The 26,936-nt window shown below is 54.1% G+C and overlaps 1 protein-coding gene across 8 annotated transcripts in view; it reads right to left on the bottom strand.

Moving 5' to 3' along the window:
• The window catches only part of ABR (ABR activator of RhoGEF and GTPase), a 235,711-nt gene that overhangs the window by 107,596 nt on the left and 101,179 nt on the right, over nucleotides 1-26,936 (bottom strand). For 7 of the 8 annotated variants that reach the window (XM_033185202.1, XM_033185199.1, XM_033185200.1 and 4 more), the window contains exon 2: nucleotides 14,190-14,374. In XM_033185202.1, coding sequence (XP_033041093.1) covers nucleotides 14,190-14,374 — 185 coding nt within the window. Of the gene's footprint in view, nucleotides 1-5,060; nucleotides 5,217-14,189; nucleotides 14,375-26,936 lie in introns of those variants that run through there. The other variant, XM_033185206.1, reaches the window with a different exon arrangement.

Here is a 26,936-nt window from a genome sequence, read left to right as displayed (position 1 = left end):
ATTTGGTTTGGGCGGGTGAGGCTGGGGCCAGGGCTTGGGAACGACCAGGCCTGGCGTTCCCCAGGGCACAAGTGTGCCAGCTCAGGGCCTGGTGCCACAGGTTCTTGTGTCTCCCGCCCGGCGGGCTCCAAGTGCATGGCATGAGCGGCCCACACGGGTCAGACCTGCAGGCGACACGAAGAAGGGCCTAAAACCCCACAGGTCCCTGCTGTGTTCCTTCCTCCACCCAAGAGGACATCAGGTGCCTTTGGAAGTCCGCCAGGGTATCTCCATCCCTGTTCCCCAGGCCTCCACGCGGCATGGTGAGACTGACGCCCACTTCTTCCTGAAATCCCTGAACCCCACACAAGTGGCTCCCTGAGTATCCAGGGCCTCTCTACTCCACCCTGTCCCCAGTGGCTGGAAATTCCAGTGAGTAACTAGAGTGCCCCTCCATCAGACACAGACTCCACTCACAGGCCCTTGGTGCCCCCTGGAGGGGAAGTGACTCACCGCGTTCCCTCCCCTTCCCTTACAAATGCCCCCAGCCAGCCCTGGACCTGAGGTCCACACTCCGTCTGCCTCAGCCTGGCTCCTAATGTTCTCCAGAGAAGCAGCCTGCTTCAAAGGCCCCCAGAACGGTTTATCCCAAAGCCAGAGGCCTCCCTCTCCAACTCCTGGGCCTCTGCAGTCCAAAGTTTCTCCAAGCCCTCAGCCGCCCTGTTGATGGGGGTGTGGCCCCGACCACTCTCTGTAGGCTGACCCTTCCTTCTCCCGCCGCCTCTAAATGTGGACTCTCCTGCTTGGGCCCAGCCTCAGCCCTCTGCTCCCTTCCCCCGAAGAGGCATGCCTTCTCCCTTCCAGGCCGATGGCAGCTGCCAGCTCCAGCCCGTGTCTTGCTGGGCTCCAGGTCTAGCACCTGCCCTGGCCACTGGGTCTCCTCACTTGGAAGCCCAGCAACAGCCCTTCCACTCCACACATCCCAACCAAACGACCCTTCCTCCTCCTGAAACAGCTTCCCCTTTGGGTTTCCACTTCTGTTAGTGCGGCCGCCAACTTGCGAGTCTTCCTTCCCTCAACCCCCACATCCCTTTCACCAAGTCCTTCGGTTCTTCCTTCTTTTCCTTTTCTAAAGCCACCACCCCACCAAGGTTTAGAGCCTCTTACACCCACACGGCCACACGTACTTCCCCGCTTTAGCTCCTGATCTTGTCTGTCCACCTGTCTGTTCATTCATTCATACCCAGAAGAGGCCCTGCCATGACACACATACAAAGCTGGGAGACGGGCCCTTGCCGTTCGCAGGTTCTCGATCTGTCTGGGGTGAGGACGTGTGAACGCACGAGGCAGTGTTCTCGTTTACCAGTCACCTGGGGACGGAGGACAGAGGCACTACCGCTGCCTGAGAGTGAAAGCTTCACAGGATGGTGGTTTCTGAGCAGCATTTGGAAATAGGGAAGGGTTTCCAGGCAAAGAAGAGAAGGCCCAGAAGGAAAGGGTTAAGCAGCTTCAGCAACCTGGGTGCAGTGGCACACCTGAAATCTCAGGTACTCAGGAGGATGAGGCGGGAGGATCGTTTGAGCTCGAGTTGGAGGCTGCAATGAGCTATGATCACACACACCACTGCACTTCAGCCTAGGCAACAGAGCCAGACTCTGTCTTGAGGAAGGAAGGTAGGTTAAGAAGCACTGCTTGCTAGAGGACAGAAGATGAATTTGGAGAAGTGGCCTGAACAGCATCATGGAGGGTGAGGGGCATGAACTCTCCCAATGGCAACGAATGGGGCACCCACGGAAACTTATTTTTTTTTTTAGACAGGGTCTTGTTCTGTCACCCAGGCTGGAGTTCAGTGGCACAAACATGGCTCACTGCAGCCTTGACCTCCTGGGCTCACGCGATCCTCCCACCTGAACCTCCTGAGCAGCTGGGACCACAAGTACACACCACACCCAGCTAATGTTTGAAAACTTTTGCAGCCACTGAGATATCTGACACCATCAAATCTAAATCTCAGTCTCCAAAGGCTCACTCCCCACAGACAGCCTTCCCCCACACCCACTCTCCATTCCCTCCTTCCCTGACCCAATCAGCAGGCATTTATTAACCACCTGCTGGGCACGAGGCAGTGTGCTAGCATTCGGAATGCAGCCACAGACAGGAACCCCCGTGCCTACCCTCGCGGACCTGATGGTCTTGGGGACAGACTGACCTGGTGACTGACTCCCAAGGCAGTGTCAAGGGACGGGCAGGGCCATCCTGGGGAGGGGAGCAGTGTCAGAACTCTGCAGCTGAGGTGCCACTCAGCTGAGGGGCCACTCTCCTGGAAAGGGTAACAGGGAAACACCTATTGCCATTTTTTTTTTTTTTTTTTTTTGAGATGGAGCCTCGCTCTGTCACCCAGGCTGGAGTGCAGTGGTGCAATCTCGGCTCACTGCAACCTCTGCCTCCTCGGTTCCACCCATTCTTTTGCCTCAGCCTCCCGAGGCACAGTGATATGAATTTAGTCTGGCTGGTTCATGCATTCATTCAGCTAATACTTACTGAGCCCGCCACCATGCCCGGCTAATTTTTGTATTTTCAGTATAAACGGGGTTTCATCATGTTGGCCGGGCTGGCCTTGAACCCCTGACCTCAGGTGATCCACCTGCCTTGGCCTCCTAAAGTGCTGGGATTACAGGTGTGAGCCATGGCGTCCGGCCCACTGCTTATTTTTAGATTTGACGTTTTTTTTTTTTTTTTGAGACGGAATCTCGCTCTGTCGCCCAGGCTGGAGTGCAGTGGCCGGATCTCAGCTCACTGCAAGCTCCGCCTCCCGGGTTTACGCCATTCTCCTGCCTCAGCCTCCCAAGTAGCTGGGACTACAGGCGCCCGCCAACGCGCCCGGCTAGTGTTTTTGTATTTTTTAGTAGAGACGGGGTTTCACCGTGTTAGCCAGGATGGTCTCGATCTCCTGACCTCGTGATCCACCCGTCTCGGCCTCCCAAAGTGCTGGGATTACAGGCTTGAGCCACCGCGCCCAGCTAGATTCGACTTTTAACGTCACCTCCTCCAGGGAGCCTCCCGTGACTCCCCCGTTGGCTGCGTCAGATGTGCCTGCTGGTGCCCTCAGACCCCACTCTACGTTCCCAATCATGGCACTTCTTTTTTAACTTCTTTATTTTCCTGTTACATCACTAACAATTCTAACTCTGTAGACACACATAATATAGAAAGAGAAAGTCTCCTCTGGTTGCCTCTGACAGAGGGAACCTCGAAGAGTTAGTTATACATTTCTGTCCACAAATAAACCATACATATAGGCTGGGTGCAGGGGCTCATGCCTGAAATCCCAACACTTTGGGAGGCCAAGGCAGGAAGATCACTCAAGCCCAGGAGTTTGAGACCAGCTGGGCAACATGGCAAGACCTCATCTCTACAAAAATTTTAAAAAGTGGTTAGCTGAGTGTGGTGGTATGCTCTTGTGGTCCCAGCTTCTTGGGAGGCTGAGGCAGGAGGATTGCTTGAGCCAGGATGTTGAGGCTGCAGTGAACTGTGTTTGTGCTACTGTGTTCCAGACTGGGCAACAGAGAAAGACCCTGTCTCAAAAAAAAAAAATTTTGACCGTTCTCAGTGGCTCATACCTTTAGTCCCGCACTCTGGGAGGCCAAAGCAGGCAGATCACCTGAGGTCAGAAGTTCGTGACCAGCCTGGTCTACATGGTAAAAAACCCTGTCTCTACTAAAAATACAAAAATTAACCAGGAGTGGTGGCACAGGCCGGTAATCCCAGCTACTCTGAAGGCTGAGGCACAAGAGTTACTTGAACCCAGGAGGCAGTGGTTGCAGTGAGCTGAGATCACACCACTGCACTCTAGTCTGGGCCACAGAGCAAGACTGTCTCAAAAAAGAAAAAAAAAAAAATTATGGCCGGGAGTGGTGGCTCATGCCTGTAATCCCAGGGAGGCCGAGGCAGGCAGGTCACCTGAGGTCAGGAGTTCGAGACCAGCCTGGCCAACTTGATGAAACCCCGTCTCTACTAAACATACAAAAATTAGCTAGGCGTGGTGGTGGGTGCCTGTAATTCCAGCTACTTGGGAGGCTGAGGCAGGAGAATGAACCCAGGAAGCAGAAGCTGCAGTGAGCCGAGATCATGTCATTGCACTCCAGCCTGGGTGACAGAGAGAGACTCTGTCTCAAAAAAAAAAAAAAGTAAAAAAGAAAAAAAGCAGTGGTTAGAGATGCCAGTGGGGCCGGGGGACAGACAGGAGAGAGGCTGTGAGGCACAATGACATGAGTTTAGTCTGGCTGGTTCATGCATTCGTTCAGCTAATATTCACTGAGCACCCACTGTGTGCCAGGCACAGTTCTAGGCACCAGAGACCGCAATGAGCAAAAGTTTTGTTACAAAACGGACAAAATCTCTCTCTTGTGGGAGTTCACATTCTAGCAGGGAGTTGGTCCTGAGGCCACAGAGGTAGGCAGGGGGTCCAGGGGTCAGGTCAGACAAGGACTTGACAGCTGTGCAAAGGGTTTGGGTTGGGCCCTATAGGCAAAGGGAAGGTGGGCCCTATGGGCAAAGGGAAGGGGGGCCCTATGGGCAAAGGGAAGGGGGGTCCTATAGGGAAGGGGGGCCCTATGGGCAAAGGGAAGGGGGGTCCTATAGGCAAAGGGAAGGGGGGTCCTATAGGGAAGGGGGGCCCTATGGGCAAAGGGAAGGGGGGTCCTATAGGCAAAGGGAAGGGGGGTCCTATAGGGAAGGGGGGCCCTATGGGCAACGGGAAGGGGGGTCCTATAGGCAAAGGGAAGGGGGGCCCTATGGGCAAAGGGAAGGGGGGCCCTATGGGCAAAGGGAAGGGGGGTCCTATAGGCAAAGGGAAGGGGGGCCCTATAGGGAAGGGGGGCCCTATGGGCAAAGGGAAGAGGGGCCCTATAGGCAAAGGGAAGGTGCTGAAGGATTTCAGGCCAGGTGTGACAGGACATTTGTCCTGCATCCCTCCCGGTGACATCAGATGACTCTTTCTAAAACACTGCTCACTCTGTGCCCAGCAGGAAGCCACCAAGCCAGCCCAAACAAGGGCGGTGGGGCCCCAGCTGATGACTCACCCATCTCACTGTTGACAGTCACCTCTCAAAGGGCCTGGCACGTTCTCACTTCCAGGCCTTGAACAGCGGCAGGTCCTCGGCTTGAAGCACTGTCTCCCGCCTCTCTGCTTTTCCCTGGCTCGCCCAACTTTCCTGGCAGAAACCCAAGCCCCACCTCCAGATTGTATGAAGCTCAGTAGCTCTTCCGCCAATGGGAACCGACGCCAAAAGGCAAGTGCCAGGGCAGGTGCGGCCACTAACTACAGCCACAGATAGAACCAGATTCAGCACCTTCCAGATCACCTTGCTCCTCCCTCTGCCTCCTCGTTCTCTGTTCTAGTACAAGTCACTCCAAAATCATATACAGACTTCAACTACATAAAGCTAATGTTGGCCAGGCGCAGTGGCTCACGCCTGGAATCCCAGCACTTTGGGAGGCCGAGGCGGGCAGATCACCTGAAGTAGGAGATTGAGACCAGCCTGGCCAACATAGTGAAACCCGTGTCTATTAAAAATACAAAAATTAGCCGGGCATGGTGGCAGGTGCCTGTAATCCCAGCTACTCGGGAGGCTGAGGCAGGAGAATGAACCCAGGAAGCGGAAGCTGCAGTGAGCTGAGATCCTATCATTGCACTCCAGTCTGAGTGACAGACGGAGACTCCGTCTCAAAAAAATGAAATACATAGGCCGGGTGAAGTGGCTCACACCTGTAATCCCAGCACTTTGGGAGGCCGAGGCAGGCCGATTACCTGAGGTTGGGAGTTCAAGACCAGCCTGGCAAACTTGGTAAAAACCCCGTCTCTACTAAAAATACAAAATTAGCCAGGTGTGGTGGCAGGTGCCTGTAATCCCAGCTACTCGGGAGGCTGAGGCAGGAGAATCACTTGAACCAGGGAGGCGGAGGTTGTAGTGAGCCGAGATCGTGCCATTGCACTCCAGCTGGGCAACAAAGTGAGACTCCATCTCAAACAAACAAACAAATAAAGTAAAATAAAATAAAGCTAATGTTGAGAAGCCGGTACACGACACTGTTTATACAGTGAAACAAACAAACTAAAACAGAAACGATACTTCCCTGCGCCCTGGGTCTGAGCCCCAGCTCCGCCTCTTGTCAACTGTGTGACCTGGGCATGTCATCTAGGCTCCCTGTGCCTCCGTTTCCTCATCTGCAGAATGGGGGTAATTATGGTACCAATGCTAGGGCTGCTAGCCCAGAGACGGAGATTTCAGACAGGGTGTGAGAGCTGTGGGATGAGCCAGGCCAGCCAGGTGTGGTTCAGGGAAGCGTAATAGTATGGAGAGGTGAGGAAGTTCCCAGCGAGGTGTGAATGGGGGAGGGCCAGAGAGGATGGGGGAGCCAGCGATGACAGGACCCAGGGTCACAACCAAGACACTAGGCTACCTACTTCTGACTTACCTCCTTCCCAACTGGGACAAGCCCAGAAGCCACCCTGACCCTCCTGTCTTCATCTCCCAAAAGGGCGCAGCCCATGGCTGGAGGACTTGGGTGGCAAGGAAGCCCCTGGACTCCTAGCACAGCACCTGGCACATGGGAGGGTTCAGCTCGTGTCCTTCTCTTTGCAGCAGGGACCCAAGATACAGGAAGCGGAGAAATGCAGGGCCCGGCTGCTGGGGGGTGGAGGTTGAAACTCCAGGAGTCCCTGACTCTGCCATGGGCGTCCCTCACCCACCTAACCCAGGTCCGGAGCAGTCAGGAGGGAGTGGAGCAGGCACCATCTCAGGAGTTCCTGGCTCCCATGCCGCCTCTTCACTCACCTACCAGCAACCTCGAATCCCAAGCCCCAAGCCTTCAGAAGAGACCAAGAAGCGAAGAGGCTGCAATTCTTCCCAGCGTTAACACTGAGCCTGAGTCCTTCCCAGTGTTATCCTTGAGCCTGAGTTCTTCCCAGAGTTATCCCTGAGCCTGAGTTGTTCCCAGCATTATTGCCTGAGTCTGAGTTCTTCCCAGCATCATCTCTGAGCCTGAATTCTTCCTAGTGTTAACCCTGAGCCTGAGTTCTTCCCAGTGTATTGCCTGAGCCTGAGTTATTCCCAGCATTATTGCCTGAACCTGAGTTCTTCCCAGCCCTGAGTCTGAGTTCTTCCCAGCATTATCTCTGAGCCTGAGTTCTTTCCAGCGTTATCCCTGAGCCTGAGTTCTTCCCAGCATTATCCCTGAGCCTGAGTTCTTCTCAGCATTATCCTTGAGACTGAGTTCTTCCCAGGATTATCCCTGAGCCTGAATTTTTCCCAGCATTATGGCCTGAGCCGAGTTCTTCCCAGTGTTATCCCTGAGCCTGAGTACTTCCCAGTATTATCCCTGAGCCTGAGTTCTTCCCAGTGTTATCCCTGAGCCTGAGTTCTTCCCAGCATTATCCCTGAGCCTGAGTTCTTCTCAGCATTATCCTTGAGACTGAGTTCTTCCCAGGATTATCCCTGAGCCTGAATTTTTCCCAGCATTATGGCCTGAGCCGAGTTCTTCCCAGTGTTATCCCTGAGCCTGAGTACTTCCCAGTATTATCCCTGAGCCTGAGTTCTTCCCAGCGTTATCCCTGAGCCTGAGGTCTTACCAGCGTTATCCCTGAGCCTGAGTTCTTCCCAGCATTATCGCTGAGTCTGAGTTCTTCCAGCATTATTGCCTGAGCCTGAGTTCTTTCCAGTGTTATTGCTGAGCCTGAGTTCTTCCCAGCATTATCCCTGAGCCTGAGTTCTTCCCAGCATCATCCCTGAGCCTGAGTTCTTCCTAGTGTTAACCCTGAGCCTGAGTTCTTCCCAGTGTTATTGCCTGAGCCTGAGTGCTTCCCAACATTATTGCCTGAGCCTGAGTTCTTCCCAGCCCTGAGCCTGAGTTATTCCAAGCGTTATCCCTGAGTTCTTCCCAGTATTATTCCTGAGCCTGAGTTCTTCCCATCATTAACCCTGAGCCTGAGTTCTTCTCAGCCCTGAGCCTGGGTTCTTTCCAGCACTATCCCTGAGCCTGAGTTCTTCCCAGCACTATCCCTGAGCCTGAGTTCTTCCCAGCATTACCCCTGAGCCTGAGTTCTTCTCAGCATTATTGCCTGAGCCTGAGTTCTTCCCAGCATTATCCCTGAGCCTGAGTTCTTCCAGCATTATTGCCTGAGCCTGAGTTCTTTCCAGTATTATTGCTGAGCCTGAGTTCTTCCCAGCATTATCCCTGAGCCTGAGTTCTTCCCAGCATTAACCCTGAGCCTGAGTTCTTCTCAGCATTATTGCCTGAGCCTTCCTTTGCTCCTCCCCTCCTCCTGACTGAACATCCCAGAACTACTTGGTTCCATTCCACAAATACCAGTTAGAACCCCTAGATGCCAAGAAGCTTCCACTGGGGGCCACAGAGATGATCAGGGATTAAGGTCCTGATCTCACAGGGCAGATGCACCCCACAAGTGACCGCACACATCTCCCATACTGCAGTGGGGTCAGTGGTGGGGTGGGTGTGAAAGCTTCACAAGGCAGGGCGTGTGAGCAGCACCTGGCAGCGCTGTGCAGACTCTAGCATCACAGAAACCCAAGTCTCAATAATGCTCTGGCCCCGCTGGCTGCGTGGTCTTGGACAAACAATAATAATATTAATAGTTATTATTAAGAGATGGGGTCTTGCTCTGTCACCCAGGTGGGGGTACAATGGCTATTCACAGGTGTGATCCTAGCACCTTTCAACCTCCAACTCCTGGGCTCAAGCGATCCTCCTGCCTCAGTCTCCCACATAGATGGGAATATGGGAGTGAACCAGCATGCCCAGCTAATCTTAGCCTCTCTGAGCCTCAGTTTTCGCACCTGTAATGTGGAGATGGTTACAGCACCTACTTCAATGAGTTGATGAGGGTCTTCAATGAAACTACGCACATAAAAGGTTCCGGACAAGCCTCTAAGCAGCTGTGATGAGGAGGAGGAGGAAGAGGATGATAGGGACAATTATGATGATTTTTTCCTTTTTTTTTCTTTTTCTTTTGAGATGGCATCTCACTCTGTTCCCCAGGCTGCTGGAGTGCAATGGCATGATCTCAGCTCACTGCAACCTCCACCCCTATTGGGTTCCAGCAATTCTCCTGCCTCAGTCTCCCAAGTAGCTGGGATTACTAGTGGATGGCACCTGCCACCACACCCAGCTAATTTTGCGTGTATGATTTTTAGTAGAGACGGGGTTTGACCATGTTGGCCAGGATGGTCTTGAACTCCTGACCTCAGGTGATCCACCCACCTCGGCCTCCCAAAGTGCTGGGATGACAGGTGTGAGCCACCACGCCTGGCTAATGGTGAGGATTTCAATTCACCTCCACCCTTATCTTTGGGTTCTCCTGCAGGCTGGAGTCTAAACCCGTTTCAATTTTACATTGACAAAGCATTCTACCAAACACCATCTCACAGAAACCTCACAACAGCTGTGAGGTTTGAGCTGTGTGAGGTCAGGAGGGAGGAAATTCTCAGTGTCTTCGCTCTACAGATGAGCAAACTGCAGCTCCGGGGAGGGACTGGTGAGTGACACTCCTCAGGCCGCACAGCAAGACAGCAGTAGAGCAGGGACAAAACCCAGTTTTTCTCTCTGCCTTGCGGCCCCTTTTTACTGAGCTTCCCAGGACAGGAGACAGAGGAGTCTGTGGCCTGTGGGGAGTCGGATTTTCTGGAACACCATGGTCCTGGCTTAGGAATCTACATCTCCACTTGTCAGCTGAGATGAGTCCTGGCCCTACCTTCTCAGAGTGAATGGAGCCACCAGTGGTCTGTGGGCCTGGCCCTGCCGTGCTGCCCTGCTCAGCCTGGACCTGGGCAGGGTTTGTGGGACACAGCTTTAGGTATCACCCTAATACCTCTGTGGGGTGCATGTCTTGGGGACACAAACGAAGACAAAGGCAGAGAGCAAGGCTGTGGGAGGGCATGCTGGGGAGAAAGGAGCATATGCCCTGTCAACACCGCAGAGACCCGGCCTCACCCGGGGCCACCCCACGCGGCAGAAAGGAGGTTGACTGCAAAAGCAGGTTCGGTCGTTGTGCAGCCGATATTGATCAGACTCAGTCTTTGTAATGCTCTTGGTCCCCCAGCCCTCTAAACCCGGTGAGAAAAGTCTCGAGGGCCCTGGTGGCCAAGGGCTGTGCACTTCAGTGAGCCAGGCCTGACGCTGCAGGCCTCCCCGATGCTGAGATTCCACAGCACCTTCCTGCAGCTGCTCACACTGGGGTGGGAGCTGAGTCCTCCAGGCAGGGCTCTGAGCCCTGCTGTGGTCTGAGAGCTGCCCACAGTGGGGCCTCCTCCTCACTACCTTTCAGGGGAGTTAGAGCTATTTAGAGATAAGGAAACTGAGGCTCAGCGGTCTGAGGACACTTGCCCAGTGTCTCACGGCTAAAGAGTAGTAGATTTCCTTTCTCTTCTCTTCTATTTTCTTTTCTTTTGAGATGGAGTCTTGTTTTGTCACCCAGGCTGGAATGCAGTGGCAAGATCTTGGCTTGCTGCAACCCGCCTCCCAGGTTCGAGTGATTCTCCCCACCTCAGCCTCCTGAGTTGCTGGGATTACAGGCGCCTGCCACCACACCTGGCTAATTTTTGTATTTTTAGTAGAGATGGGGTTTCACCATGTTGGCCAGGCTGGTCTCGAACTCCTGACCTCAGGTAATCTGGCCACCTCAGTCTCCCAGAGTGCTGGGATTCCAGGCGTGAGCCACTGCACCTGGCCTGAGAGCAGTAGATTTTCATCTGTGCAAAGCTTAACTGTTTTCCATCCTGGGCAGCTGGGAGAGTAACAGTGTGACACTTCATTTTCTTTTTTTTTTTTTTTTTTTTTTTTATTTTTTATTTTTTTGAGACGGAGTCTCGCTCTGTCGCCCAGACTGGAGTGCAGTGGCCGGATCTCAGCTCACTGCAAGCTCCGCCTCCCGGGTTTACGCCATTCTCCTGCCTCAGCCTCCCGAGTAGCTGGGACTACAGGCGCCCGCCACCTCGCCCGGCTAGTTTTTTGTATTTTTAGTAGAGACGGGGTTTCACCGTGTTAGCCAGGATGGTCTCGATCTCCTGACCTCGTGATCCGCCCGTCTCGGCCTCCCAAAGTGCTGGGATTACAGGCTTGAGCCACCGCGCCCGGCGACACTTCATTTTCTAGGTCAACTTGACTAGGCCACAAGGTGCCCAGATATTTGTCCACACATTAATCCGGACATATTTGTGAGGCGTTTGGGATAAGGTTGATATTTGTATTGAGTAAAACAGAGTCCTCCCCAGTGTAGTTGGGCCTCATCCAATCCACTGAACACCCAAATCAACAAAAAGGCAGAATAAGATGAAGCTCCTCTTGCCTGACTCCTTGGGTGTGAGCTGGGATGCTGGCCTCCTCCAGCCTCTGGGCTCAGACTGAAACACTGGCCCTTCTTGAGCCTCGAGTCCACTGGCTTTGGAGCTGGAATTTACATCGCTGGTTCTCCTAGCTCTCAGGTCTTTGGACTTGGACTGGAACTAATATTGGCTGTCCTGGGTCTCCAGCAATTGACTGCAGGGATTAGAACCTCTAAGCCTCCATAATCACCTGAATCAATTCCTTCTAATACATTTCTTCGTATGTAGATATAGATACAAACACACACACCCTATTGGTTTTGTTTCTCTAGAGAACACTGACGAACACAAAGACTCAACCCTGGGCTTCCCGTTGGCTGCATACTTGGGCGTGGAAGGCTCAGCGACGAGGCCGTGCCAGAAGCTGGATATCTGAATATCTAGAACAATTGTCTGATTTGGTCCAGAAGTCCTCCCTGTTCCCAAGGCCCCAGCAGGAAGCCTGGTAGGGGAGGGGACCTGTTTGGCCAAATAAGCACAGCCAAGTCGCAGAAACCTCGGTCTTTTATTAGTAGTGTTTTAAACCAAAACATCCCCAACCAAGCACTCAGGAAGCGGCGTGAGTGGCCCTCCAGACACCCCGCGTAAGCAGCAATACTCGCAGAGTCCACTAGGTGGGGCCAGTGACCCAGAGGAAAGCGCAGAAACGCTCCCCCAGGAGGGAAGGCAGGTGCGCGGGACAGGACCTTTGTGGGAACCATCCCCAGGCTGGACGCGTGCTCCCCACCACTGCCTTGCGTGGCTTCTAGCTGAGAGTGTAAACGTCAAACCTGAGAACCACAAGCACTTTAGGGGGCGGTCACTCTAGCATCTCTGGATATCAGGGTCCTCAAGCCAAGTGGGTCCCTCGTGAGCCACCAAGCAAGATGCACAGCCACTAAGTCAAGTTCTGCCCCGAAGCCGCAGAGCGCCAGGCGGGGGCATCTGTGCGTGACGCCCGTGATCTGTCTCCTGAGAGAAGGCATCTGCCAGCACCAAGGAATTGGAAGATCGACAGACACAGACGCCAGCCGTGGTGGTCACGTGATGAGGACATGGCACGGGGACAGGGAGCAAAGAGGGAGGTGGCGCCAGGACAGGCAGCAGCAAAGACCCTAGCCCCACACCGGGATCCCACAGCATCTTCCTGCAGCTTCTCACCGTGGGGTGGGAGCCAAGTCCCCGGGGCGGGGCTCTGAGCCCTGCTGTGGTCTGAGAGCTGAAGGCAGAGATGGGAGCAAGTCTTCTTCTTGCTCTCCCCTGGTTGGCCCCCGTTCAGGTCCCTAAACACCTGCTCTGCCTCCTTGGGTTACTATTTGTACCCTGAGCCCAATGCCTCCAAAGGACCAGGGCAAAAAACCTGCCCCTGCAGGTCCGAGATGCTCATCTCTAACCTGCTCCTCGTCTTAGGGCAGGGCAACAACACCCCAGAATGTCGGCTGTGGGGGGCCCAACACCGACCAACCCCCTCACCGGCCCCTCTGCCTCCCACCTGCCTGCCCCCGGCCAGCCCTTCCCAAACCTGCACTGCTGGGCTGCCGCTAAACTCTGCCTCGGCCTCTGTTGCCACGGCAACAATGTGGCTTCCCCCAAGTGGGAAGCCCGTTGCCAAGGCCCTTGTTGCCAAAGGCTATAACAGCCACCCCGGTGTGTGAAGAGGGGGTGAGAGCTCCGTGGGGGGTGGAGGGTGGCCAGGGAGGCTGGCGAGGGAAGGAGTAGGGGGGTTCTCAAGAATGGGAGCGTTCCGGCGGCCTCAGCTGGAGTGGGGGGCACTAGCCCCTGGAGGAGGAAGAGGCACCCGTGGCATCTCAGCGATTGCTCCTCTGGGGACATCAGAAGGCAGAACGGAGACCCCCCCCCGCCAACAAAACACGCCCGGAGAAGCCTGACCAAGCAAGGATGGGGCACTCCCACCGCCCCCTGCAACACACACCCCTGACCAGAGGACCAGCTTGGATTCTCCCCAGCTTCAGGCAAACAACCCCCCGGAATCTGTTTTGCTCGTTGATGTGTCTCTGATGCGCACACACAAGCTGCACCCAGAAAGCGTCAGTCCCTGTCGCCAGGAACACGTTAATGACAAGGACTGCAAACCCTCCACAGTTTCTATCCCTGGCCTGTCTCAGAGTACATACTTAATATTCCTTCTACAACGCTTCTCTCCGGAGCAGAGCTCTCGTCTCTGTCAACGAGGAGAGGTGGACGCCATCAGAGTTGATTCCCTTCCAGAGTGAACAGAGGAGGGCTGGAGGGGCAGCTCATTGCACCCACAGGGAGCGCCAGGCCCAGGCTGGTGAACAGAGGAGGGCTGGAGGGGCAGCTCATTGCACCCACAGGGAGCGCCAGGCCCAGGCTGGTGAACAGAGGAGGGCTGGAGGGGCAGCTCATTGCACCCACAGGGAGCGCCAGGCCCAGGCTGGCTTTGCAGGGGCAGCATCCGACTACCTGGAGCCCACGGGCCACGCATGTAGCCACTGCCCCGCCTGGGTGCAGAGGGGAGGAGAGCCTGGTTCTCTCCTGGGTCCTCTTGAGGAAAGAGGCTAACGGGGGAAAGCTGAAAGAGGCAGGGAGGGGTCTGGGAGGCCCAGGGAGCAGATGGCTAGTAGGGGGGAAGAGACAGGGGTGGCAGCATTGGCAAAGCAGGTGGGGAGGGGAGCCTGAGCCTGAGAGGGGCCCAGGGCCAGGACGACATGACAACGCACCAAGAACGGCCAGGTCCAAATGTCTCCAGTCCCAATCTCTCAAGACCAACCCAAGCAGGGCCTGGCCTGCGACGCCCAGGCCTTCCCGTCACCCCTCCCCAAACCCAGAAGAAAAAGCCAGTGTACCTACCCCAGGAGCCAGCCCCTCAGGTGGAGTTGGGGAGACGCCATCTCCCCCGGCCTGGCTGCGGGCGCTGAGCTGCGGGGACATGGTGGGCGACTCGTCGATGTACGGCATGGTCTCTGAGCCCTCCGGGGGCCCCTTCTGCTCCTCATTCCCCTCTCCGTCGTACTCGTCCGTCCCGTAGCTGAAGTCTGAGACAAGGAACAAGAAAGGCCACTGAGAATCCTCCACCAGAGCTGCCAGGGACTGGTAGCGCAGTGGGCGCCGGCGGCGGCCCCCGGCTGCCATGGCCCCGGCCGCACCATCCACGCCTGGCCCAGACGGGGGCTGTGCGGGGGCCTGGGCCTGGTGAGGGGCCGGGGAGAGCCGGCAGGCACTGGGTTCTGCACGCTCCGGGGCTGCTGGGAGGCGGGGAGGAGCGGCTCTGCTGTTGCTACCCGTTGAAGAGCATGTCAGCCGCGTATTTCAAGCTGCTGTTTTCTTTGCCTTCTGCCTAATTCCAAGTGTAAAAATTAACAGTGGGAGCAGGAGGCAGGACGCTTCCAACTCTCCTCTCTGAGTCACCATTTTGCTTTTTATAGGGAATAAGGAGGAGGGGGCGGCCGGGCGATGTCCCTTCCTGTGGCCCTCCCTTGGGTACCATTTGTACTGAGCCCACTCCCTCCAGGGGGCCAGGGCAGGTTCTGGGGTGTGGGAGGGGAGCCCTCAGTCCTCAGAACAAGGCCCTGCATGGAGGACGGAGCCCAAGGCAGCAGGGCGTGGGTGAGGAAGCTGTGCCCAGGCCTGGCAGGGACAGGGGTTCACAGCAGACTCCTCGGAGCCGGCACTTATTTCTATCACCCCAACACGGGTTTCCTTCAAAGGAGGAGGGACAGAAAGGCGACTGGGAAGTTCAACCCACTTAACCCCCCAGGGCTGCCAGCACCACACAGGCTCCAGAGTCCAGGCACGGAGCCCACCCACCCTGGGACGGGAGGCTGAGCCCGTGCAGCGAGGGGGGTGTGCAGGGCAGCATCTCAGGGCTTCACACTTTCCGAAAGGGTTACGAGGGTGGCCTCGGAAAGGGCCCTGCGTCCAGCCCCACCAGCAAGGCTGCAGGAGGGACCCTCCCACAAACTGGCCCCTGCCCGTTCGCTTGTTTGCTTCCCCAGCCCTGACCCGCCACAACCGGGAATGGAGAACATGACAGTGTTGCTTCCAGGGGCCGTGGTGGACTTCCTTGGGCTGGGGCCGCCAGCGGGGGGATGGACACCCCTGTCACACTCGGACAGGGGTAAGACTCGGCACTCGTGCAGGCCAGCGGGAACTGGCACCACAGTGTGTCCTGAAGACACAAACATCACTGTGCCGGCAGCCTTGGGGCCAGCGGGAGCTTCCTACACACTGGACTGCCCAGTGGCGGCATCCGCTTGCTAAACACTCCCCGGGTATCTTCCAGGCGGGACTCCCTGGCCAGGCATCTTCGAATCTTGTGCAGTGTGATGGGGGAGGCTGGCTGAGCCTGCCCTGCCATCTGCCCAGACATCCTTTCCTCCAGGTCGCCCTATGGCACCTGGCCCCCTGGCACCTTAGTGAATCCTGCCCCTTTGTCCTTGAGCCCCTGGGGTAGGAGGTGGGCGTCTCAGTCATCACTGTGCGCCAGCGTCCACGACCCCACCTGTGGTAGGCTTTCGGGAAAGTGTGTGGAGCGAATGAATGAGCAGAGGATCGCACCGTCTGTCTCAGGTTTGAGGCTTCAGCCAAGTCCCAGCCAGCCAAGTTCCCCACGGGGGCCCCAGCGCCTCCCTCGGCTGTCACAACACCCCAGCCCACAGGCAACCAGCAGCCAGAGAATGGTGTCAACAGGTCACCGGGAAGCCTGGCCACAGCCATGCTCTGCCCAATCTGGCCTTTTGGCAGCCGAGCGCTTCCCCCAGGCTCGCTGCACCTGCTTCTGTCGGCTGCCTCTCCTCATCCCTGAGCCAATGCCCCATTCAGCTGCCAGGGGACATGGACTAGTTTTTTCCCTACACAGGCTTGTGTATGAAGAACCACAGGACCCAGAGATGCCTACCGGTGAGATGTGTGTACGCCACACACCCGGGCAGGACCCAGGACGCCCTCCCACTGAGAAGCGGGTACTCCACACACCTGGGCAGGACCCAGGACGCCCTCCCACTGAGATGCGTGTACGCCACACACCTGGGCAGGACCCAGGACGCCCTCCCACTGAGAAGCGTGTACTCCACACACCTGGGCAGGACCCAGGACGCCCTCCCACTGAGATGCGTGTACGCCACACACCTGGGCAGGACCCAGGACGCCCTCCCACTGAGAAGCGTGTACGCCACACACCTGGGCAGGACCCAGGACGCCCTCCCACTGAGATGCGTGTACGCCACACACCTGGGCAGGACCCAGGACGCCCTCCCACTGAGATGCGTGTACGCCACGCACCTAGGACATAAGGCCCAGTGCCCTAGAGGCCATGACACCTGTGTCTGTGGCTGGCAGGATGTGAACTGACTCTGGTCCTTCCAGGGGGAGGAGGAAGAGGCACAGCAGCACCCAGCTGGCCTGAGTCTGGCTCCAAGAGGGGTCTGGCCGTTTGGTGAGACCCCCTCACTCTGGAGAAGCACAGGAGGGGATGGAGGGCAGCCTCCCACCGGCCCCTCCCTCCTGCCTCCTCCTCTCCAGGAGGCTCCAGGCTGCCCTGTTGGTGCCTGGAGTTAAGGACAGGGAAAATAAGCAATAGTAGACCCCGGCCTTGCCCACAGTTTAGATTCCAGCCAACCAAGCAGACTCTTCTCTACGCTGACCAGTTCCCAGGGGTCGCAGGAATGGAACCCACACACTTGGGAGATCGTCCGAGAGCACGGGGGGAAGGGACGGCAGGGAAGGCGGCTGAAGGTCTCTCTGCCAGTCTCCCCATGTGCACGGTTCATCCTGCTCAGGGCAGAGGACCCCGGGCCCTGCGATCTGCTCCTTCCAGCCTGAGTGATTCGGGAGGCGGCACTTCTTTCTTTCCCCAATTTACATACAATTGCTGAAGGTCACAGGATCTGAATGCAGGTCTCAAATGCCCTCTCTTTCCCTCTGAATCTCACTCCAGAGAAGTCCCCTTCCATATCCCTCCTCGTTAAGGGGGGCTGACCATGGAGGTGAACACGGGGGGCCTGAGGACGGGGTCTGGTGGGGGGGAGGCTCAGGCGCAGCAAAAGTGCTTGGTCTGCGAACATTTCCAGGGCCTCCCCCTTTCATTTCCCACAAAACCGTGAGAGGCCAGGAGACTCCAGCCAGGAAAAGGGGTACAGAAAAGATGGGGAAACCAATCCTCAGAGAAGGCAGGAGCCCTGGGGGAGGAAGACGGGGACCTAACTGAGCACAGGCTTCAGTATCCAACGGCCACAGGTGGGTATGCTGAGCCGACAGTGGCTTGCATACCAGATCTCAAAAAAGAAGAAAAGGCAGACAAGTCTGCTGGCCGCCAATATCCATTTCGCCGCCGACTAACAGAAATCCTACTGTATTCGGAGGGGCAGTGCACCCAGCGGCTAGTTCAAAGACACTTTTCCTGATGGTGTGAGCCATATGATGACGTTCTGGCCCCACGAGATGCTACATGGGTATGTGTGGAACTTGGAGGAAGCTGCTGAAAGAGACTGATTTAGCCAAAAGGTACACGACCCACACTGCCCTTGTTCCTCCTTCTGTTGCTGGTTTGGAGAGTTGATGGAATGGCTGGAGCCCCAGCAGCCATCCCAAACCATGAGGTGAGCCGAGGATAGCAGCCAGCACTGAAGATGGCTGAGCAGAAAGCTGGGAGTCCAGGTCACTGATGGCACAGTGGAGCCCACCCCAGGATGGTCTACCTCTGAATGTTTTTACATAAAAGAAAGAAAAAGGCCGGGCGCGGTGGCTCAAGCCTGTAATCCCAGCACTTTGGGAGGCCGAGACGGACGGATCACGAGGTCAGGAGATCAAGACCATCCTGGCTATACGGTGAAACCCCGTCTCTACTGAAAAATACAAAAACTAGCCGGGCGACGAGGCGGGCGCCTGTAGTCCCAGCTACTCGGGAGGCTGAGGCAGGAGAATGGCGTGAACCCGGGAGGCGGAGCTTGCAGTGAGCTGAGAGCCGGCCACTGCACTCCAGCCTGGGCGGCAGAGCAAGACTCCGTCTCAAAAAAAAAAAAAAAAGAAAGAAAAAATGCCATGCTATTTAAGCCTCTGTTACTTGGTTTTTCTATTATCCGCAGTCAAACCTAAGGTGATTTTTCCCTGACGACCCCACTTTGGTGCTTTTCCTGTGACTGTCACTGTTCCTTCTCAGGCTCCTTGGCGAAATCTTCTTTCTCTACCTATCCCTTAAAAATTGCTGTTCCCATGGAGGGGAACATCACACACTGGGGCCTGTTGGAGGGCAGGGGGGGCAAGGGGAGGGAGAGCATTAGGACAAATACCTAATGCATGCAGGGCTTAAAACCTAGACGATGGGGCCGGGAGCAATGGCTCATGCCTATAATCCCAGCACTTTGGGAGGCTGAGGCAGGAGGATCATCTGAGGTCAGGAGTTCAAGACCATCCTGGCCAATATGGTGAAACCCCGTCTCTACTAAAAATACAAAAAAATTAGCCAGGTGTGGTGGTGGGAGCCTATAATCCCAGCTACTCGGGAGGCTGAGGCAGGAAAATCACTTGAACCCAGAAGGCGGAGGCTGCAGTGGGCTGAGATTTCACCATTGCACTCCAGCCTGGGCAACAAGAGTAAAATGCTATCTCAAAAAAAACAAACAAACCTAGATGACAGGTTGATAGGTGCAGCAAAACACCATGGCACATGTATCCCAGAACTTAAAGTAAAAAAAAAAAAAAAAAAAATTTGGTGTTCCTTATAGATGCTTGTAACAGAATACCATCCAACAATGAAAAGGCACAATAACATAAGTGACCCTCTCAGACATTATGCTAAATGGAAGAAGCAGCATGAAAGAGCACATCCTACATGCTTCCACATGCATGAGGTTCTGGAACCCACACGCTTCCACATGTATGAGGTTCCGGAACCCACACGCTTCCACATGTATGAAGTTCCAGAACCCACACGCTTCCACACGAATGAGGTTCTGAACAGACACAATTAATCCATGGCTGAAAAAAATTTTTAAAAATGGTTCCCTCTGGAGGGTGCAATGGGGACAGGAGTTCATTATAATGACCACAGGGGAACCACTGGGCTAAGATAGCAAAAGTTCTCCATATCTGGACGGGGCTTGAGGTACACAGGCGAATGCATTCATCAAGATTTATCAGGCAGTGCTTAAGACATTCACTTCAGTAAATGTTGAGCTCCAGTGAGTGACATGCTGGAGTGACGTGTACGACGACTCTCTGCAACTTAATCTGAAATACATAATCATCCCAGCACTTTGGGAGGCCAAGGCGGGCGGATCACGAGGTGAGGAGTTCAAGAACAGTCTGGCTAACATGGTGAAACCCCGTCTCTACTAAAAACACAAAAATTAGCTGGGTGTGGTGGCGGGCACCTTGTAGTCCTAGCAACTTGGGAGGCTGAGGCAGGAGAATCGATTGAATCTGGGAGGTGGAGGTGGTGGTGAGCCGAGATTGTGCCAGTGCACTCCAGCCTGGGCAACAGAGTGAGACTCTGTCTCAAAACGAACAAACAACAACAAAAAAACAAGATGGAATGATGATGTTCAGAGGGATGGACAAATGGACAGGTGTGTGATAAAGCAAGTGTAGAAAAATAACCATTGGGAACTCTAGACAGCAGGTGACTGGGTGTTCACTAATGAATTCTTTCAACTGTTCTGTGTGCTTAAAATTGTTCATGATAAAATGGGGGTGGTGGCAGGGACTGGTACTCGCCAGCTTCCGTCAACCCCGCTTCACCTTCCTCTCCCGAATTGTGTTCATATTCCCGGGAGAAGTCTGGGCTGCAGACTCCTGGGCATCTCCACCTTTGGGAGCCTCAAACTCAGCCTTTTCCCGAAGTTAATACACCAGACCACACACATAGGTTTGAAACCCGGGAGCCATTCCAGATGCCGCCCCATTCCTGCCCCTCATCTCCTGTCCTGTGAGGCGTCCCCCCTCCTCCCCACCCTCACCAACTCTTACAAGGACAATTCCAGCACCCTCCCCACAGCAGCCAGGTCACAAATCGGACCGTGTTGCTCCCCAATCACTCAGGGGCACAGCCCCGCTCCTCAGCTCAAAGCCCTATGTGGTCAGCACCTGCTCCACCTTTCCAGGGTCCTATTCTCCTGCCCTGTGACGTCAGACTCCTTCTAGCTCCCTGCAGTGGGTTCAGTAGTGCCTCTCCCCGCCCCCAAAAGGTATGTCCAGACTCTAATTCCCGGGACCTGGGAACATGACCTTATTTGGAAAAAAATTATTTGTAGATGTGATTAAGGATCACAAGATAAGATCGATCATCATCGATTAACCAGTGGGTCCTAAATCCACTGCTGTGTCCCTGTGGAAAAAGAAAGGGGCAGACACAGACAGAGGAGAAGACAGAGACAGGGTTTGGAGTGGGGCTGCCACCAACCAAGGAATGCGTGGAGCCACCGGACACTGGGAGAGGGGAGTAAGTGAGAACTCTGCCCCGGCAGCCTGGGGAGGGGCCGCCGCCTGCCTGGCTGGGACTTTGATTTCAGATTTCTGGTCTTCAGACATCAATTTCTGTTGTTTTAAGTCATTACGTTCATGGCCATCTCTAATCGCAGCACTAACACACAAATGCAGTGCCTGACACGCACAAAGCTCCCCCCTCTTTGCACATGCTGCTCCTGTGCCTAGAAACCCTCCTTGCTGGGCACGGTGGCTCATGCCTGTCATCCCAGCACTATGATGTGGGGTATCCTCCGAGGCAGGAGGATCACGTGAGGCCAGGAGTTTGAAACCAGCCTGGCCAACACAGGGAGACCCTGTCTCTATGCATATACACACACACACACACACACACACACACACACTCACATATATCCCTCCTTACCCCTTGTCCACCTGATGAAATCCTGTTTTGCCCTCAAATCTGCTTCCTCTGTGCCCTCTCTTAGGAACTTTCCTGTGTTCCGCATGTTATGATAATACTTGAATACTGAAAGCACTTTTTCTTTTTTGAGATAGAGTCTCGCTGTCACCCAGGCTGGAGTGCAGGGGCGCAATCTCAGCTCACTGCAATCTCCGCCCGCCAGGTTCAAGTGATTTTCCCGTCTCAGCCTCCCGAATAGCTGGGATTACAGGCATGCAGCACCACGCCTGGCTAATTTTTGTATTTTTAGTAGAGATAGGGTTTCTTTTTTTTTTTTTTTTGAGGCGGAGTCTCACTCTGTCGCCCGGACCAGATCTCAGCTCACTGCAAGCTCTGCCTCCCGGGTTCCCGCCATTCTCCTGCCTCAGCCTCCCGAGTAGCTGGGACTACAGGCGCCCGCCACCTCGCCCGGCTAGTTTTTTTTGTATTTTTAGTAGAGACGGGGTTTCACCGTGTTAGCCAGGATGGTCTCGATCTCCTGACCTCGTGATCCGCCCGTCTCGGCCTCCCAAAGTGCTGGGATTACAGGCTTGAGCCACCGCGCCCGGCCGAGATAGGGTTTCTCCACGTTGGTCAGGCTGGTCTCCAACTCCTGACCTCATGATCCACCCGTCTTGGCCTCCCAAAGTGCTGGGATTACAGGCTTGAGCCACCGCACCTGGCCAATAAAGCACTTTTACAAGCCCATGAGAAAAGATGAAAACCTCAACTTTCTAAATGTGTAAGAGAAATGAACAGAAAACTAAAAAGAGAACTACAGATATTCAGAGTGCATTAAAAAGAACGTTAACGGCCGGGCGTGGTGGCTCAAGCCTGTAATCCCAGCACTTTGGGAGGCCGAGACGGGTGGATCACGAGGTCAGGAGATCGAGACCATCCTGGCGAACACTGTGAAACCCCGTCTCTACTAAAAAATACAAAAAAGTAGCCGGGCGAGGTGGCGGGCGTCTGTAGTCCCAGCTACTCGGGAGGCTGAGGCAGGAGAAGGGCGTGAACCCGGGAGGCGGAGCTTGCAGTGAGCTGAGATCCGGCCACTGCACTCCAGCCTGGGCGACAGAGCAAGACTCCGTCTCAAAAAAAAAGAACGTTAACCTCATTTGTAATCAAAGAAAAGGTAAAGTTCTATATAGTTTTCACTGTTCGTATCAAATTGGCAAGGATTTTAAGATAATAATGACAATATCCATAGTTGTCAGGGCACAGGTACTCGCAGAAACTCTTGGACACTGCCTATAACTGGCACAACGTTTCCAGAGTCAATCTGGTAACTGGTATCAAGAGGTTTAGTGGTTGGTACAAGCTTTACACCCAGCGTAATAAGATTATGATCTATGATACTAATTATAAATGAACATAAAAATAAAGTTATAAGTCACAGGGCTGTTTGTAAGTGTGAAATATTAAAAACAACCTGAATTATGGGATTGGTTGAGTCAATTATGGTTTTTCTACAAGATGGGCTGCTATACAGCATTAAAAACTATATGGATGATGAATAGTATCTTATCAAGTGCAAAAAGATTAATCACGGTAATGTACAGTATGTTACAATGTCTGAAAAAAGTAAAAATGTATGTGCATAGAAAAAAGGCTGGAAGGCTACCACACGAAATCATTAGAGCATTCTGATTCTGGAAATTTGTCAAAAATGAATACACGGTCTCCGCTCTCTACGGCATGGCAGACACCCAACACCCACCTTCCCTTCATCCTTGCTTACTCTACACTCGTTTTCTAGGAACTGGCAACAGCCCAGGCCCAGGCAAGATACCCCCTTTCTCTGCCTCTCTTATAACCAGGAATGGCCGCCCTACACCATTCTGGCCAGTGAGACCCAAGTGAAGCATTCTGGGGCCTCTGGCAAGGCCCTGACTTTGATGATTATAAAGGGACTTTTTGCCTTGAACTCGTAGGTGATGACTGGAGTTACAGTGGCTTTACCGCTGCCCCAGGAAGAGGTCAAGAAAGAACAGAGGCCGGGCACGTGGCTCATGCTTGTCATCCCAGCAATTCGGGAGGCCGAGGCAGGCAGATCACCTGAGGTCAGCAGTTCAAGACCAGCCTGGGCAAGATGGTAAAACCCCATCTCTACAAAAACTACAAAAATTAGCGGCACGGTGGCTCACACCTGTAATCTCAGCACTTTGGGAGGCCAAGGCGGGTGGATCACCTGACATCAGAAGTGTGAGACCAGCCTGGTCAACATGGTGAAACCCCGTCTCTACTAAAAATACAAAAATTAGCCAGGTATGGTGGCGGGCACCTGTAATCCCAGCTACTCAGGAGACTGAGATAGGAGAATCGCTTGAACCCAGGAAGCGGAGGTTGCAGTGAGCTGAGATCGTGGCACTGCACTCCAGCCTGGGCAACAGAATGAGACTCCATCTCAAAAAATAAAAATAGGCCGGGCGCGGTGGCTCAAGCCTGTAATCCCAGCACTTTGGGAGGCCGAGGCAGGCGGATCACAAGGTCAGGAGATCGAGACCATCCTGGCTAACATGGTGAAACCCCGTCTCTACTAAAAAATACAAAAAACTAGCCGGGCGAGGTGGCGGGCGCCTGTAGTCCCAGCTACTCGGGAGGCTGAGGCAGGAGAATGGCGTGAACCCGGAGGCGGAGCTTGCAGTGAGCTGAGATCTGGCCAGTGCACTCCAGCTTGGGTGACAGAGCGAGACTCCGTCTCAAAAAAATAAATAAATAAATAAAAATAAAAATAAAAATAAATAAATAAAATAATAAAATAAAAATAATTAATTAAATAAAATTAAATAAATACATAAAAGAAAGAACAGAGCCATTTCCCTCATGCTGTTCAGCTACTAAGCCGCACTAGGAAGAGCTTGTCTCATTTCTTGCTAATGGGAAATGGAAGTCCCTAGACATTGTGCTTTCTGCTGCTTGAAATGAACACGTTTCCAAATAATATCCTTACAGCCCAGAGAGAAAGGTAGTCCAATCAGCAATCAAATCTCCGAGATACTATGACAGAGGCCTCAAAGGCCCGGCGAGGCAGTGGGAGACCCTCGGGACGAGGAGGTAGGTGGCTGGGGAGGCTTCGGTGCCACGCTAAGGAAGACAGTTCATTGCTGTGGCTGAGGGCAGGGACCCTGCGGTCCAGCAGCGGAGGTTCCAGCCCACGCTCTGGCACTTCCTAACCTCTCTGTGCCTCTGAAGAGTGCCTGGCACAGGGCGGCTGCTCCTACATGGACATGGGTTTAGCACATGCGTGTGAAACGGGGGACGACACAGGATCGAGCGCACGGGCCGCTGGGGGGGTTAAACTGGATAACACGCCTAAGGCACTTAGCACATAGGAAGCACCCAACCCATCTCAGCTGCTATTATTAATGTTATTAATTGGATCTTGAAAGCTGTGTGGGTGCCTGCCAGGCGGGTGGGGGACAGGAGCAGAGTTGCAGGCAGTGAGAGGAGGCTTGGCAGTGGCACACAGTAGGAAACAGCAGGGCCCCTGGAGGGGGCTATAAATAGCTGGGAGGGCTAGAACACAGTGAGCAGAGGGGGAGAGGGCCGTGCTGGAGAGGAGGCAGGGACCTGCTCCTGAGAGCCTCGTGGGCTGAGCCAGGAGCTGCTCAGGACTCAGTGAGGACAGGTGACCTGGCCCATGACCCTCTGCAGGCTCTTGCCGGCCACATCATTGCTGAATATTACTAACTTAATTTTTTATTCTTTTTCTTTTCTTTTTTTTTTTTGAGACAGAGTTTCACTCGTCACCCACGCTGGAGGGACACCCTCCAGCCCGTTGCAAGGATGACACAAAGGCTGATTGTAGGTGATAAACCTATTTTCTGTCCAAGAATTGAGGATGGGAGTGAGAGAGGGAAGAGCAGCTGAAGGAGCCCAGCCCTGACCATTACTCCACCAAAGCAGCATCCAAAGTCCTCAAAGAGGCCGGGTGCGGAGGCTCACACTTGTAATCCCAGCACTTTGGGAGGCTGGAGCGGGAGGATCACCTGAGGTCACGAGTTTTAGACCAGCCTGGTCAACACGGTAAAAGCCCGACTCTATTAAAAATACAAAAATCAGCCGGGCATGGTGGCAGGTGCCTGCCTGTCTTCCCAGCTATTCGGGAGGCTGAGGCAGGAGAATCGCTTGAACCCGGGAGGCGGAGGTTGTGCAGTGAGGCAAGATTGTGCCACTGCACTCCAGCCTGGGCGACAGAGCAAGGCTCTGTCTCAAAAAAATGAAGTCAGGTAACGTGATTCCTCCAGTTTTGTTATTTTTGCTTTGGTTCCATATACATTTTAGCATTTTTTTCCATTTCTGTGAAGAATACCATCGTTTGAGCATTATTCTTAAAGTCCCTGGGATATTCGGAATGTTCAGTGAGCTCTGGCTTAAAGTCACCCCCTGCCTTGGCCCCTAACAAGAGAGTCACCCTGTCCTTCCATCCTTTGAAGCTTCGAAGCCAGGCATGGACGCCTCTTCTAGGATGAAAGTCCTACATACGTCTTCTTCCAATAGACGGCTGTTTTGTCTACACTGAAAATCTGATGTTTTGCTGCCGTTGTTGTTGTTTGAGAGTCTGCTCTGCTGCCCAGGCTGGAGTGCAGTGGCGCGATCTGAGCTCACTGCAATCCGCCTCCCAGGTTCAAGTGATTCTCCTGCCTCAGCCTCCTGAGTAGCTGGGATTACAGGTGTGCGCCGCCAGGTCTGGCTGATTTTTGCAGTTTTAGAAAAGACAGGGTTTCACCATGTTGGCCAGGCTGGTCTTGAACTCCTGACCTCAAGTGATCCACCCGCCTTGGCCTCCCACAGTGCTGGGATTTCAGGTGTGAGCCACCATCAGATTTAGGCGCCTGGCCAAAAATCTGGTGTTTAGCACAGTGACCTTCCTTTACAGTCTCTGCTAGATCCTCTGGACAACGGGCCGCAGCTTCTCCATCCGTACCTGCTGCTTCACTTTGCCCTTTCCTGTTAACGAAGGCGGCTTCTCTCCTGACCCCTCATGAACAAATCTCTGGCAGCTTCAAACTTCCCTCTGCAGCGTCCTCACCTCTCTCAGCCTTCACAGACTTGAGGAGCACGAGGGCCTTGCTCTGGATTGGGCTTCAGCTCAAGGGAATGCTGTGGCTGGTTTGATCTTCTATCCGACCCTCAAACTGTCTCCATATCAGCAATGGGGTGTTTCTTATCACTCCTGTGTTCACTGGAGGAGCACCTTCAATTCCTTAAAACACTTCTCCTGTGCGCTCACAACTTGGCTAACTGGTACAAGAGGCTCCGCTTTCAGCCTGTCTTGGCTTTCAACAAGCCTTCCTCACTACACTAAATCAATCTTCCTTCCTATCTTTCTTTCTTTCTTCCTTCCTTCCTTCTTCCTTCCTTCCTTCCTTCCTTCCTTCCTCCCTCCCTCCCTCCCTCCCCTTCCTTCCTTCCTTCCTTCCTTCCTTTCTTCTTCTTCTTCTCCTTCTTCCTCTCTCTCTCTTTCTTTCTTTTCTCTCTCTCTCTCTCTTTCTTTCTTTGTTTTTTGAGACACTCTCGCTCTGTCGCCCAGGCTGGAGTGCAGTGCTGCGATCTCGGCTCACTGCAACCTCCACCTCCAGAGTTCAAGCAATTCTCCTGCCTCAGCCTCCCAAGTAGCTGGGACTACAGGCACGCGCCAGCACACCTGGCTAATTTTTTTTTTTTTTTTTTTTTTTTTTTTGAGACGGAATCTCACTCTGTCACCCAGCTGGAGTGCAGTGGCGCAATCT

The sequence above is a fragment of the Trachypithecus francoisi genome, unplaced genomic scaffold, assembly GCF_009764315.1.
Source record: "Trachypithecus francoisi isolate TF-2019V2 unplaced genomic scaffold, Tfra_2.0 Lachesis_group20, whole genome shotgun sequence".
In the NCBI taxonomy this organism is placed as follows: domain Eukaryota; kingdom Metazoa; phylum Chordata; class Mammalia; order Primates; family Cercopithecidae; genus Trachypithecus; species Trachypithecus francoisi.
This window is presented reverse-complemented; position numbering and strand designations above follow the sequence as displayed.